Source organism: Fringilla coelebs, assembly GCF_963513975.1.
Source record: "Fringilla coelebs genome assembly, chromosome: 5".
NCBI lineage: Eukaryota > Metazoa > Chordata > Aves > Passeriformes > Fringillidae > Fringilla > Fringilla coelebs.
The window spans coordinates 56,541,007-56,557,604 of record NC_140033.1 but is presented as its reverse complement, the minus strand read 5'-3'; the positions used below and the strand labels follow the sequence as shown (position 1 = coordinate 56,557,604).

Here is a 16,598-nt window from a genome sequence, read left to right as displayed (position 1 = left end):
ATTCTTTCATAACAAAGGAGTTATGAAAAGATCTAAGGCTGTGTAACATCAGATTTTCATAAGAACCTTCCTTCTTAGGTGCTGTCTTTGGTGCTACAATAGGTTACTAATCCAGCATAAACCAAACAAATAATAGCTTTTGTTTTCTTTCAAAAACCTCATTTGGGAAAACCAAACCAAATCAAACCAAACTAACACGGTTTCACATAAGTTTGCATTAGTCACAGCTTTTTGTCTCAGGGTGTTTCTGCCATTATCAAGGCCAGAAAAAGGATCAGCTTAATTCCCAACTCATATACTTTTGAACAAAGATTTTTCAAAGCAACTGGTGAGATTTTCAGCACCCAAGATCCAAACCCAAGGCATTGTTCAGCCACAGTGGGAACCTAGGCCTTAACTTAAATTCAGACCAAATATGTAAACCATTGATTTTTTTCCCTGTCTGCAGTGTGAAAACAAAGCATGCAAATGAACAAGTAAACAAACAAACAAACAAATTAAAGTGCTGTTTACATGCTGGAAGAAACCACCTACCTGAAACAGCCTGCTTCCCAGAATCTTTTGTTTTTTCTTTGCTGCGAGGCCGTAAATGGCACTTTGCATCTTTGATTTTAAAACGAGCTTTCTGCTTGATTGGAGGGGCTAGAGAATCTGTTGATGTAAAGTAAAAAAGCTGTCATTGGGACAGAAATGAAATGAGATCTGGAACTTATTTTTAAAAACAGTCCCAAAAGCTTTCTTCTGACTTAGAAAAGAGGCAGCCCAAGAATTACACAGCTTGTACAAGAGGGTCCATTTCTACAAGTTCATTTTTTTAAGTGAGTACCTACCCTTGGGCCCAACCAGGTCAATGAATGTGCTAGTACCATGCTTGCTCTGCACATCTTCTCGGATTTTGTGTGAATTTGTCTTTTACCATGAGAAAGATTAATTCCTACCTTCATTTTTTTTTCTGGGCTCTCTGTCTGTGAATTCCCATGTTATTGTTGTTCTGCTCCTGCTAGTGCAGTAAGGTTAATTTAGTTGAGCTATGTTGTTGGCAATTGAAAACCATCCAAAGGAGCTGCCTCTATTGCAGTCTGTGGCTTGCAAGCTTTTCCCCTCAGCTTTAAATCCAAGGCAGCTTTCACAGTCTTGTTTTAAAGGCTGCTATACAGTCATGCAATGGGTAGAAAATGGAGCTGCTGGCCGATTTCCTCACAAAGTTCCTGGAGTAAAAGACTGGCCTGGCTGTTACCAGCCAGCTGCTTTGGGATGCCTGCTGGCCCTGCAGAAGGTGGAGGGTGGTCCCAGGTGATGCCACAGCATGGGTCCCTCTCCTTTCCTGGCTTTGCTGAGCCAGGACTTGAGAGGTGGCCTGATCCTGTGCCAAAAGCAGGCACATCTGCTGCCAGGCTTGTGTCACTCCACAGCCCTGTACCTCCCAGCACACCCCAGATATATCAGAAATACATGGAGAAATGGAAAATGGGACAGAAGTAGAGCAGGTGTGTGTAAGGTGGGCTGACTCTTCCTACTGCTGGGTGTTTTTTCAGCTGTTTCTAATTTTGCCAGGCTTCAAGTTTTAGTGGGTATTTATTTCTTTTTTTTTTTTTACTATTGGCTTTCATAAACATTTGAAATGTCTCTGCAAAAACAGCCCAGCCATTTTTGAGAAAAAGGTGCATGGAATGCAGTATTTTCTCACAGAAGTCTCATAACCTTTTTATGGGGGGATAACCTTTTACCCTTGCAGTAGGAGAGGGTGTGCTCCTGTGGAAGGGGAGGGAGGGCTGGAACCCACCCTTGTGCTACTGCTGGGTCCTTCTGACTCACTCCCTAACCTGAGAAAGTCCCATTTTGATATGCTCACTATTGCCTAGCTAGACTATAGAAAGCAAATAATTCTAAATATTAGTCCTTACTGAACATATCTCAAACCTGCAGCACTCCCACACTGACCCACCAAGACAATGCTGCAGCTCCACACACCCCAAGGAGAGGCTGCCGAAAAGGAGTGTGTGCATAAAGAAACATTGGTTACCTTTGATGCCTCAAGAATTTTGTTTTTTACATTATCAATATATTTGTAGTTTTGTAGACCATGAATACATGGTTATACAGCTCCTGGTATTTTTCCTACCTTTTCTCTTAGATTTTAGAATAATAAGTTAACCCTAGTAATACATACTTGGAATTCTGTTTAGCCTTATTCTTAAGAAGAGAATTCCTGACCAGGATATCTTATTTTCTACCAGAACTTAAGAGACATAACAAGAGAAGAGAGCAAAGAAGCCCCAAGGGGGCTGACCCACAGGTGGGTTACTGGTAACTGATTTCCTACTGGATGTCCCAGCCAGATATACTAATTAATTGACTTTACAGAATTATAGAAATCCTGTACCACGCGTGCAGAGTCATATTTTGTGCACCTGAAAGCTTTCATTGAAGAATTACTTTTTCATCTTCCCACTTTATTGCAAGATTTACTTTTTTATCTCACACCGCTTCAACTCTGTCGCAAGGCTTTTCCTTCTGTTATTAGGCAACACCTTCACCCTTGCCTTACCTAAGGAGCGAGCCCGATGTCCTGCAATCCCCCGAGGTCCCTGCCCTCCCTCTGGGCCCCAGGACAGGGGAGCAAGCAGGGCAGACCCACCTGAGCAGCTGGGCAGGGTGGAGTTGCGCCTGGGCTGCGCCTTGCTGTGCTGCACGGGGACGCCGCAGCTCAGCGAGTAGCTGTTCTCCGAGTCTGGGGGACAGAACACAGTCAGCACGTGGGCAACAGCCTCACAAAACTCGAGGCTTCAGCTTTTCAGTGCTGCTAAACAACGAGATATTTTAAGTGCTGAACTTGGATTTTAAGTGGCTGAAATACTTTGCCAAAAAGCTTCAACACTTCACAGTGTTGACGGCAAGGTTTGTTTCTTCCAGCACTGGAATGATACGTTTCATAAGTGAAACAAGGTTAGCTGTGCACAAGTAAAAAATATTTTGTGTTTGTCCATGGCAAAGTCCTTCTGCTTCCTTGTAATTTAGAAAATAAACCATGTATTTTCATAGTAATTTTAGCTTCAGGCTCCAACAGAACTTATTGGCAGAAACAGAAATGGCGTGCTTAGAACCATAACAGTATTTACATATTACAGAGATAAAACTCTGTCTTGGTGCTTAGAGAAATGCACAGTTCCACTGTGCATTTCATAGACTGGAAATAAAATGTGAATAAAATGTTAGCTCAACTGCATATAATGCCAAGGCTAAACTTGAAAAGTAGACACCCCAAAATAATCCTGTGTCAGAGCATCTATGAAAAAGCAGTAGCAATCCCCTCCTTCTTCCCTGCAAAACTGTGAAGATGAAAACTACCAGTAGCTAATGATTGAAAAAAAAAAAAAAAAAAAAAAGAGGGGAACAAGATGCCCAATTTTTTATAAATAATACTCAGCTGGACTGAGAGACACATCCACATTAACTAGGATGGTGCAGAAAAAAATTGTTATTTATTGAATTGCTGTGGCAAAAGGGAAGGCAAAAATGAACAATTGATTTCAGTGAATTCCTGTTACTTTTTAATACAAGTTTTCTTTAGAATTTCCCCACCCTCTCAACAGACGTCTCAAATTAAACCATGAAGGACAAAACTTCTCATGTGGAGATGACAATCAGCTCTTCTTGATTTAGTTTATAATGAGGTTTTGCTCATTTACTGTTGTCCATAACAAAAATGAATGCAAGAATCATGAATACATTAACAGAGAGAAGTCAACAAGTCACATCTGTTGCACATCCTAGACGAAGAGGACAAATAATTTGCACAAACCTGGAACAAAAAGAGTATTGGATGGGCATGACAGGAAGCAGCTCTCAATGCCTCCTGTCTTACTGCATACTAGCTGAGCCTTGGGAGCTGGTTTGGCATTTGGGAGACATTTCACCATCTCTGAGGAGAAAAAAAAAGAAATGTAAAACTATTGGACACTGCCCAACCCAGCACCTTGTGTGCCCACTTGGATACAACAGTGAGAAAAGGCAGGAAGTGGCAAAAACCATAATGACAGATACAACTGTTTCTGAAATAAGCATGTATTAAGGGAGAACATCTGGATGTGGATGCTGAGCTCATACTTGAAAATGAAACTCCCTTCACATTTTTAGACCTAAACTCTAATCAGTCTTTCTCTCCTATCCTCCAGCTGGGATCTTTGCCCTCTATGAGCACAATTCTGTGTGCTCACCTTGACCTCAGAAGCAATAGGTAACACTAATCACCTGAGATGTCCTTTCTCTGATTTGGAGGCACAGCTCTTTGATTTTACAGACCAAGTACACATTGTGCACAGTGGTCTGTTTACTTAGATGACCACTAAAATGGTATTTTTTAATTCTCTAACTCCCACTGACTTCTTAACTTTAGCTTCGGGCTCTAGCTTCTGGAGCTAGAAAACTTCCCAGCCAGTTAGGGCAGCAGATGCTAGGATGGAGATGGATTGTCCTGCTGGCCCTTTCAGACACTAATGCCCCAAACAATGCTAGAAGGGACCCTGTGCCACACACAGAGAGCACAGAGCCATTTCTCATCAGTGCCTACAGCATGAGGCACACTGCAGCTCATGGGAAAAAAAATCTAGCTTCTCCTCTTGGCTTCATGGCAAGATGAAGACAGAGCACCCTGCAGGTCTCACAAGTGACTCTTCACACTTGGGTAAGGCAGTGCTTGTGTTTCAGCTGAAAACACATGAAGTTGTTGTTAGTTGTTGGAGCAGTCTCTGTGTTCCACCCTGAGAAGATGGAATGACACTGATAACCATAAACCTGCATTTATTTTAATTTGCCACTCTTTTGGATTGAAATGTTACTTAAGCACATCTTTTCCCTCACAAATGACAAGGCTCATTGTTGGCTGCAGCTGGCACATGCCATCACTTCCTACAGGGAGGAAGCCTCACTGCTTCCCTCCTTTCCCCAGAGGGTTCCCCTCTTCACTCTGATGACCAAGTGCAGCTGGGCTCCTCTTCAAGCAGCTACTTACATCTCAGCCAGGTGGCCATAGGGCAGTTCTTGCTTCAGCCCCATAGAAATGCTGTTTCAGGTACATGATTTTCTCTAAATGTTTCTTGCTACTTTTTCCAAACCTGCTCACCTTAAAGACAGGTTTGGCTGACATTTGTTTTTCTCACTGCTGACTGTAGTACTGTAAATGTCTTTTTTCCTTCCCGTCAGCTTGCCAGCAGACCACACTGAGGTAGGGGTTGCCTCTGACACCAGAGCTGTAGCAGCTAGACTGGTTTGGGTCTACCAGGGCTTGGCAAAAGCCCAGGAAAGCCATCATGAAACCAAGCAGTTCCAAAGCAGTAGCTGGAATGAGTGTTGCCTGACTTGGCTTGAGTGCAGAGGAGGAGTCCCAGCAGCCTCCAGCTGGTTTGTATTCCTGGCCTCCCTGGTCATTAAATATAAATATATACAAGTCCCATCAACATGGCTGATGTTCCCATCTCAGATATGGGAATAATCATCCTCCACTTATCTCCCTCCTAAGTCTTCTATGTTGCTCTGGTGATGTCTTTAAGGAAACTATTTCCTTGGACTGAGGAGGCAACAAAACACAAAGTGCCGCCGCTGAGCAAAAGAGGGTTTTGTTACTGCAAATGTCTCCAAATCACATGGTATTCAGGATCACTAAATAGAATCCTTCCACTTTTTATTGTGCTTTTGTAACAACTTAGAATATAGTTTCCTCTCAAAAATGTTGGTAATAAAGGCAGGTGATCAGCAGGGAGATGATGCTCATTTTAAGCCTCACTGAAGTCACCTATTACTAGAGTGTGTATCAATAGACAAGGGTGTTCTATTTCCATATTCCAGCTGAGCATTATAAATAATGAGGAGAAATTTACAAGCAGGAGAATATTTTCAAAACAGCAACATTCTTAGTAGGCTGAGAGGGAATATAGCACAAGTATTCTAAATTCACAGCAGACCTCCAAAAATTTTAGTCCTAGCTGCTAACTTACAAAACCCTTACCAGAGGAATAACTGGTATATGGCAAGGGAGACCTAGTGGATAACTAAAAACCACAGTGAGCTATTTCTTGCTGTCACAATGCTTAGTTCCCTACATAGCAGGGAAGGTAATAGCCAGGTAAGCAGGAAAGTGAAGTACTTATGTGTGCTTAGGAAGAACATAGAGGCAAAGGCTGGAATTCAGCTTGAGGCTCTCACCCCCCACCCCACCTTGGTTATAAAGTGCTTTCTATGCTGCTGTACCCATGTAAAAAATGCCACAATTGCATGATCACATGAGGCCAGTGCAGTAATCCTGCTCTAGATTAAGCAGTGCTTTCTCTCAGTATGTGCAGAGATTCCCTGAAGGGAGATCCTCCTTTTACTTGTTCTGTCTTGCTCCCAATTAGGTATTAGGCATCATCCCCAAACGTGCCTATGAGAAGTTATTTGTGTCTAAAAAAGTTGGCCATGAAAAACCCCAGGTATGCCATTCTCATTAAAAATAATAAAACAGAATTAAAATCTCACAGAAAATATTTGGCTATAGCCATGATCAAGATTTGCTGTGCTTCACATAAGACTCCAGAAAAAGAAGTCATCTCTTTAAAGGATACAGAAATTCAGGTCTGCCACAAAGTGGCACTAGCAGGAAACACCAAGGTTTTCTGGTCTCAGGATTTGTGTTCATTTTGATTAATACTTTTGACACAGCTAGTGTCAGTACTTTTTACAAAGCAGGACACCTTCAGAGATAACTTGAAAAATTGGGTGTGGTTCTGTGAATGCAGGTATTATGTCCCACCATGTCTTACTTGTAAACAGTAAATATTATGAATATGTTAAATTAGTGTTAGAGGTAAATACAGTTATAGCTGACATTACAGAGATGAGAAGAGGGCAAATTAAGGACAAAGGTATAAAATACCTAAGATGAGAATAATAATAATAATACTTAGATTTCTGTGAATGGACTCATAAACTTAAAAAACCCCCAACATTCCACACAAATAAAATCTAACATATTGCTCATTCACTAATTGACCTAGAATTGTATCCTAGCCCATGGAGCTCCACAGGATCAGGTGTATCTGAGTTTATAAAATGAATTTGGGGATCTATATAGTGAAAATGCAGCCTCTCTCAAACAAAACCATGGGCTTTTGCACCCTCCTGGAGAACACAGTCACCACAGTCACCTCTGAGTCCCACTTCCACACTTACCAACACAGTCCTTTTTGTTCCAGTGCAGTTTCTTTCCAGGTGGGCACACACACTCATAGCTCCCCATCGTATTAAGACACCCAAAGTCACAGCTACCATTGCTGATGCTGCATTCATCAATATCTGAAAACGTATTTAAAGTTGTGAAGAGTCTTAACCATGTGTATACACATATACTGTACATTAAGGCATGACTTGCATAAGGAAACCTATTTCTACTGTATCTTTTACATTGGAGCCCATATGAACATGTATAAGGAAGACAGTGCCAAACAACTTTAGTGCATATACCATGGATTTGTCCTGAAACTGTACAGCTGCTACTCTCCCAAGGATTTATGCATTTGATACAGTTTACTTGCCAGGACCAGTTACACTGAAATTCTCGGATACAAAACATGCTCAGAAGTCCCTGCAGTATCTGGACAATAATGGACAATACAGAAAAATGGCATAAAACCTCTGTGAGATTACATCACTTCTGCCAAACAAGGAGGTAAATTCTCCACAGGGATTCCCAGAGTTTCTTTTAGAAGTTCAGGTGAAGGAGGAAATTATGCTTTCAAAGGAGGCAAAGCAGTTAAAGTGTAATTTAGACTTCCACTCCTCGAATAAAAACAAAAGGTAAAGCTTGCAATAAGGTGAAGAAGTTATCATGTATGTTGTCACTGATATTCCACAGAAAAACTTTTGACTTTTGATACATTAGAAAAGTATTTAGCCAGTATGAAGTATATCCTTTTTAGTCCATGCATTCAGCATTCATATACTCATGCCAACAAGGTTAATCTCTCATCTCCTCCCTTTCCACCACGAGAAAGAACATTTATTTATTTAATGAGCTGAAAAGACACCAAATCAACAGGAGACACACAGAATTGCTGATGCTCTGGCTCACTGGTAGACCTCAAAATTAAGCATGCAAGGACTAAAACTAATGACAGGCCTAAGTGTTAAAACTTGGGGCCTGGACAAGTCTGGATTCAGAGCTGTGATTTTGTATCTGCTCATAATGGAAAAAAAGCAGGAGGTTTGGATCCAGTTATGGTTTTGCTCAAAGTTCAGCACTGAGTATTTCCAGTGAGAGTTCTGGTCCTTCTTCAGTCTTACTGAAAAGACTGAAACTGAACTGAGGCTGAAGGTTATTTAAAGACTGAGGCAGAATCCCAAACTTTGAGGCTTTCCCTAAATTAGTGCATTAAGTAATTAAGGAATTAACAGTGAAACTGAAGATCAGTCTCTCTACACCTCATATAGCACAGGTCCTAAAACTTTGACTCTGAATTTGCTTTCACAACTGCTTTCAAGTGGGGTCTGTTCCCAAACTGCTTCCTTCGATGGGCTCTTATTTCTCTTCCTGCCTGTCCCTACTCTTAGCAGGAATTCATGTGATACTTCTCCACAAAAGAGAGACCAGCATACACCTCCTACACCTTTCTCCCAAACAAGAAGCCATGCAGAGATACCATTAGCAGTGTCTCATGTTGAGATTACGAAGCCAGGTGAACTCAGCCCTCAGAAGTGAGGGGCTAGCCTCTGTTTTTGTCGCATTAGCTGGATCTCTGATTAGGTCACTGTGGTAATGCTGCACTTCAAAATATCCCTCTCCTAGATAATGAAACATTACAGCACCAATTCTTTCCAGTCATGCCAAAAAGGTTAAAAGCAGATCCCCAGAAGATGGGAGGAAGATCCACCACAACCTTCTGTTATGCATTTCACAGGCAGTTCATGTCACAGACTGGTAAGGACAAATGCCATCAGAACCAAAATATGTAAACTTTGCAAAACTGACTTGTTTTCCCTATTCTCTTTGTTGCCAATCATGATACCTCCCTGCAGTTGTGAGTAACCTCACTCCTGTGGAAGTTCTGATCAAAAATGGTGGGACATTGGTTTTCACTGGTGTTTTTCTCTTGGGAATACTACAGCAAATTTGAGATACTGAAATTTTAGTCACACCCAGCTCATGATATATTAGGTTTATTTTAATGTTATGTCTCTATCCTCTTGAGTTATAAAACCTTAATCTAAAAGAATGAGTGGCTCTGTAAACAGTTCCCAAAGCAAACAAATACACATGTGAGCAAAACTCAGTTTCCAAACCTCCACAGTGTGTCAGTCCATACAAGGTGTAGCCTTTGTGGCAGAGGCACTCAAAGCTTCCAGGGTAGTTGATACAGGTGTGGTCACAGGTCCTTTCAAAGGAGCACTCATCTATATCTGAATTAATAGAAAAAGCATTAAGAAATCAGATTTAATCAGGTTACACTGAATGACTGGATTTTCTCACTGGGTTGCAATGCTTTGTTACTGATAAAATATCCATTACCATCCCATGTAAAATCTGAATAAAATATCATTCTCATTCCTCTAGTGCCCTGTAAAGAAAATACTCACAGGTACATGGAGAAGAACAAGAAGAGATAATTTGGTAAAACCTGATGAAGATTGTATTATGTGCATTCCCCATTAGATGGCAACCTTTAACTTCTGATCATACTGACCCAGCAGGGCTGGGCGAGTATGGAGCTTTTGGGGAAGTTAGTGGCACAATGGAAAAAGGTTTAGGTTGAATCAAGCAATTCCCTCTTTCATGGAGCATTATGCTGACATCCTGCCCACCAGGACAGGGAGTTGCTCCCAGACTTCTGCTCTGCCTTACAAGACTGTACAGACTTGCAGAGGGTAAGCAAAACACTGCCGGAGAATAAGCCCCCATAAGGAAGGGCCAGGCTGTACCTAGCACTAAAAATATTAGTCCAAAGCCCACATTCTAACCAACTCAAGAAAATATGACCTCCTCCCCTTAAAAAAAGTCAGGCAGCTCTAATTATCACTGCTCAGTAATGTGAAACCCTGGCTTACACAGCCTCTTCATCCAGCAGGCTATGAAAAAAGCAACCGAGTGCACGTTGCTTCCAGGACAGTGCAAAGACTTTGCTGAGCAGGTGCTGTGGAGGTTGATTTGGTAGCAGCCCTGACAGAATGGACTTGCTGAAAACATCAAAGGCACATTAAACAGCAATCTGTGCAAAATAACCCTTTTGAGTTAATTTTATTGTTTTTAAAAGAAATAAATTCTCTTCTGTGGATAATTTTTCTGCTTACAGGTCAGAAAATTGAATACAACGACATTACTTGAGAGTAGTAATTTCAACAAATCTCAGTCCTCCAATGTTCCTGAGTTATAAATGAATGGAATATAATTCCTATGACAATTTCCACCCTTTCTAGAGCCAGTTTTTAAGAACAAAACCTGAACAACACCATTACAAAATGTAACTTAGACTTTCATATTGTACATGCTTGGAAAGCTGTTGGCATTTGAAAACACTTGAAAACTCTCCATACTTCAGGGGTTCTAACCCAATTCCTATATCCAAGTATTGTTTACATAGTTTTGACATTTCATGAAGCATTCTAGGTCTCTTTCTGTTATTATAAATACAAATACTTACCTTCCAGAACTATAAAATTAAGATTTCCTGTATGAGTACACAAACCCAAATCTGTGTGAGAGTTTATGCACAAATTTAGAATGACACATACAGCTATATTTTATATGACCTTCAACTTTAAATGTTTCAAAACTTTAAATGTTTCAAAACATCTTCACACAAAAGATAATTCACAATGTGGGAAGCAACCGTTCAGGCAAATGCATACCATGAAATGAAACAAACATGATGAACAGAAATCTGTGCTGTCCAGTTTGATGTGTGCATCACAATCACTTTCTATGATAAAGTCACAAAAAGATGACAACTGAGCTTTTCTCTTTCTTACACCTATTAAATTTTAAATGAACTTTTAAATCCATTTTTAAATATCATCATTTGAGTTCTGAAAGTAATTTCTTTTTAAGGTTTCTTTTATAGTCTTGGAAATGTGCAGCTTTTGAATACACATAAATGGCAAAATGTTTCAGCTTTCTCTAAATAAATACACAAAGTAAAATCATTTGGGAATGAACACTGCAGCTATAGTTTAAAGGATTTTTAATGCTTAGCAAGCCAAATCATACATCATGGTTTCATTCATGTGTAACCTCATTCACTACGTGGAATTGCGGGAGATTTACAAAAGCAGTTCATTTTCTGGCCTCTGACTTACCTTGGGAGTCTCTTTTTCAGAACCAAGTTTGTATTTCTGAACAGTGATCTTATCCTGCACTAGTTTAGTCCATAGTGCTTATGCACTGCTTTCCCATGCAGAACTGTGTGTTGCTGCATATACGGCTTGGTTTATTTCCATTAGGGAGGATGCACTTCCCTCTTTGCCCGTGGAAGAAGTCTGCCTGATGACGTGACCACTGCTTGCCAACTACCAGGCACTCAGGATGGCCAAATGCATTTCTGCTCCATAGCTTTTTCACCCTCGAAACCCCTCAGCCCCCTCCTGCTGCTGCTCTCAGACACTCAGGCTGCTGAGTTCAGCATCCTGCTGGAACAAGGGAAGCCCCTGCGCAGGCTCCCCTGGCTGAGCCTCAGCCCCGGCTGCTCCCGGCTGAGGCAGGCAGGGAGGGACCCAGCTTTCTGCACAATCACCAGCCCCCTGAGGAATTCAGCACCTGTCATAGAAAAGGCAAAAATATGCACCACATTCTCTTCATTACAAGAAAGTGGTGGTGTGATACAGGATGCTGAAATCCTCCCTCCTTATTTTTTTTTTTTTTTTTAAACTCTGAAATCTGTGCTCTGGATGATGTTATCCCCAGGCTCCCAGGAACTTTGAAGCTGGCCCTCACACATCTGTGGTTCTTCACAATACCTCTCCATATTTAGCCTGAAAGGATGTGCTTATTTCCCACCACCCTCATGACACAGGTGTATCTCACAAGACACAACGGAGTTGGGAATTTGACCTTCACAGCCCTGGGTTTCAAATCCTGCTTTACCACAAGAACAGAGAACAAACATGGGGAGCCTCATCTCCTTTGTACAAGCAACTCTACAAAATCTGGTATCCTCATCTATTTAAGCAAAGTCAAAAAATACAAAAGCAGAGATGTGGCAGGTTACAGTCACACTCCCACTGCCATGCACACTCAAACACACAAACATTTAGGAATTGTGTTGCTCTGAATTTTCCCCGTCCCACACCCCAAAATAAATACCTATAAATTAACTTCCTGGGTCTGAAGTACTCTTAAAATGATTTAAAATTATTAAAATTTATTTTCTGAACTCTTTTAAGATAAAAAGTCAAAATCTTGTGGTTTTGAAGTACTGCAGTGGAAAACTTCAACCTAAAGGTTGAAGTTGGTATTCTATTTTTGGTTGCATTTGGCATAAATTCACATGCAGTCCAAGCTGCCTCTGAACATTTGGATTTGCTAACACACTTATCTGACATCAAACACATTTCTTTAATTTCACTTAGCCAAAAATTCATGGCACATTCACCACTGCAATCAGCAGAGGTGACTGTGTCATTTCAGCAGATTAAGAGGTGTCTTCACAGCTGAGCTGAGTGAGGATTACGGGGACTACAGGGCCAAATTCACTGCTGGTAGCACACGATTAGTTTCCTGCCAGCTTTTTTTTTTGGAATACTAATGATACATATAAAATCTAAGAAAGGAGCTCCCTATTTCACAGCAGACCCAGTAGAAGTGCCAAGTTCAGGGGTTGGAGCAGGCGACCTCCAAAGGTCTTTTCCAGGCTCCACCATGGGTTTATGGGCACACTGGCAGTGCCAGACTTCTCTTCATGGTGTCCTGTGCTGCTGACAGCTCTCCTTCCAGTCCCTGTTTTCCAATACATCATCTCAGACTGAATAAAGTCCAATATCTCTTCTAGCAATCCATGTTCTCACCTCCAAAGAGAATGTTTGAGGAAACACTCCTTAATTTTTCCCTAGAATGGATTCAACTAGAAGAGATTGTTCAATGGTTTAATAAAAGAGCAGGATTTCCCTGGGGTTTTGAGGGAAGCAAATTTGGCAGTGGTGGCCATGCTCAATAATATTAGTTTGGCTAGGTTCCTATTATTTCAAGTCAGCATTTGGATTTTATTGTTGATTTTTCAATCATATGCAGCTTTTATTTTTTTTTTTTCAGGTCAGGCTTTCCCATGTTAAACGATCCCATAATGATCTTTATTTTTCTTGAATGTAAAGTTTTTTAGTGGGTGTCAGATTGTCAGTACTGCAAAGTAAATTCTTCTATCTCCAGAAGGGACCTACCAGAGATCGAATTTCTTCTAAGTTTCCTCAAACAGATGTGTCTCAAAGGTGACCTGAGGGAGCAGGGAATAAAGCAGCTCATTTTCCATGCTCATTCAAGTCCCTGCCCTTTCCACTGGTGCTGCCACTAGACTCCCAATTACAGTAGCACCAATTGTTCTGTGGTTTGTGTGATGTGGACACGGACTCATTTGTGGACGTGGAGCGCAGGGCACCCAGAAGCCATCACACAGCAGTGATTTTTGCTAAGCCTGGACCTGAGCTGGATTCCAACCAGCAGCTCTGAAGTGAAAGGCTCTTTTCTGTACTCTGTTTCCAGCCCTCAGACACAGTACCCTGTGCTCCTGATTGTCTTTGCTCTGAAATAAATTTAAGAGTAATTAAAAGGAATCAATGATCAGGAAATCAAAGCACAAAGCAGGACATTTCCAAAAAAACATTAGCATTACAAACGAGAAGCCCAGCACCAGACACACCCAGGTGAGACTGGTAAATCCTGCTGGATTTAGAGGTGTTTTAGAACTGCAGACTGATGCAGGAACTGCTGTGACTCCCTGACAGAAGGCACATATGCAAAACTCACTTGCACAGAGGTGTGATTTGAGGGTTGTGGTTAGAGAACTGGAGAATTCAATGCCCAGCTTCCCAATTTCACATTAAAAATCTACTTCAAAAAAGAGGATTATCCCATCTCTGTTTTCCTTAATGTAATTTTGTTAAATATTAAGAACAAGTGAAGTAATTCTTAAGAGAAAACTAATGGTCACCTCAACAGCTTTTCTTGAGACATACACTAAGTAGCTAGGTCAAATTATGAAACTGGAAGCCTCCTTCCAAAACACAGGTCATATATCATAACTGCATAAGAGTTTAGTCTTGAGCCTGGAGTATTTTTCACATGATCTGAAAATAAAAGCAGCAAGGAGAGATCCCTGTTATTTGGTGGTGCTGTTTGTGCTACAGAGAACAAGACAGGAGTGGTTCAAAGGCAATGAACAAAAGCCATAACAGGCATGGGGAACAGAGTGTAAAGATCCTGGACACTGTAAGCAAAAAACTCATCTTACAATTGATTTGTCTGCTTTTGAGAAGGCAAAAAATGAAGTATGCACTAGATAACTGCATATTTGCAAAATAGATAAATTAAATTTAGGTATACTATTTCAAATATAAGTAAACCAGAAAAGAAATAATTTTTACTAAGAAATTGAATGTACAATAAAACTAAAAGGATATATCTATCTCTACTATCAGCTCCTTCACCAGTAGAAGTGACTGATGACACCCTCAATGCTGGTAGATCAGTCAAAAATGGTCATTTTTGATATTACAGCAATACTTTAAAGTGCTATTACAGCTGTGAGTCCATACAGTCCCAATCCTCCCAGTAAGCTTAGGTATACCTTCATTATGGCAGCAAAGATTTTTTTCTACCTCATAACTGCTGCCCACGCTGCTATGGAGAATATCCACCACAAGCAACCTGTGGGTTTCATATTCAGGTGCTGGTGGGGGTTGAGCCCCAGGCTGGGAGCAGTGGCCCAGGTGTGCCAGTGCAGTGGGCACAGCACAGCCACTCTCAGGGCACTGGGGTTATCTCCTAACAAGGCCACATTCTCCTCGTGCAAAGGCTCACAAGATGTAGCTCTGTTTGTCCATCTCACGCAGCCCTGGTTTATTTTTAACCCCCAAGCCAGATGTGGACTCAGTGTGGAACACCCCAGGCCATGCACACAAGCCAAACTCAAGTTTAGTCAGAATGTTTTGTGTTCACCTTTCTCAGCTTCCAAGTTATCGGCTCCTCTGAGAAACAGAGCCTTTCCTTGTTCTCATTCATTAAGCACACATACATAGAAACTCTAAAGAAGTGTTACATGATGTTTTTAAAATAAACACTAATGCTTTTTTTTGTATGTATTTTGGCTGAAAGTTATATTCTGTCTTCTCCTGCCCCCACCTCCACTTTCTGTGGGGAGCTGATACCACCCATGTAATGTTGTTCACCTCACGGCCGAGCCAGCCCGGTTTCCAACAATATTTGACAGACATTAGGGAAACCACATATCTTAATCTGAGTGGTTGCTGGACCACAGGGAGTCATGATTCAAGCTATGTTCCCCAACAAATGCTGGTTTAAATTCCATGCTTGGAAGGCATTGTTTTGCTGCAGCAGCCATGTGATGGGGTTTGCACCACATCTCAGGTTTTTTGATCCACAGTGACTTAGCCCTGTTCACAGTTAGTAAAAATGCATCTTCCATGTGAGCATGTAGCCAACCCTGACCAGGAGGAATGGCTTACAGCTAACTTCTCCTTAAGTTTCAAAGTCTACAAAAATAAAACCAGTGAAAAGGAAGCAGGGAAAAATGTAGTAATGTACCAATCTTCTACTTCATTACCTTCCCGCTGAGTGCTTCTGGAGCAGGCTAACACCAAGGGGGAAAAAAAAAGCCATAACCCCAGGCCTTTAAAAGTAATTGAAAACCCACACTCATTTAGACTTCCCACTGCATTACTGAGCTGCAATCATCTTGCTGCTGAGACTTAATTGTTAATAACACACCTAATGACCTGCAGAAAAACCAGACCTGGCATTAATTGCTGTACTTTTAATGGGAGGTGCTAAGTGCCCAGGTAGCACAGTCTCATCTTGTAGTTCAGAAATTTGAGTGGGAAACTGTCCATTATGGCTAATGTTGACTTGGACTAAAGCATTTATTTATTTAAGAACTTTATTGCTCACAGTTAAGTATGTGATTAGTGAAGACCAAATGTAACCCACTAATCAGGGGCTGAAAGACTTCTGAAGGAAATTGATTCTGTTCGCAAGGAAATGTGCTTTTTATTAGAGATGATTTGTTAGAACGCAAAGAAGTAATAAAACAAATAAATGTATATAAACAGCAAAAGAAACCTTCAGTATATGTTTGAGACAGAGGCAATAAATAATTAGAAACCTGTGACTTATTATGTAAGCATCCCACTGAGGAGGTGGGATGCTTACATAATAGTAAGCAGTACACAAGGAAGTAATTAATGCTCGGCTTCAGGGATAGGCACACAGTATATAGCTGTACTAAGGACAAATGTTATCATCTGCCTCATTCTGCCTCACAGCCTCAGGATCCTGACTGGATGTTTTCATTCAGTATATTGAGATCCTGGAAACAGCTTGTTTTCATCTACCTCACATCTTATCTGTA

General features: G+C 41.0%; 1 protein-coding gene across 1 annotated transcript in view; it reads right to left on the bottom strand.

Moving 5' to 3' along the window:
• The window catches only part of SCUBE1 (signal peptide, CUB domain and EGF like domain containing 1), a gene marked incomplete at its 3' end in the record, with an annotated part of 186,544 nt that overhangs the window by 13,533 nt on the left and 156,413 nt on the right, over positions 1-16,598 (bottom strand). The window contains exons 10-14 of the mRNA XM_084206342.1: positions 9,313-9,429; positions 7,207-7,329; positions 3,803-3,922; positions 2,639-2,731; positions 535-651 (exon numbers count right to left, since the gene is read on the bottom strand). Coding sequence (XP_084062468.1) covers positions 535-651; positions 2,639-2,731; positions 3,803-3,922; positions 7,207-7,329; positions 9,313-9,429 — 570 coding nt within the window. The remainder of the gene's footprint in view (positions 1-534; positions 652-2,638; positions 2,732-3,802; positions 3,923-7,206; positions 7,330-9,312; positions 9,430-16,598) is intronic.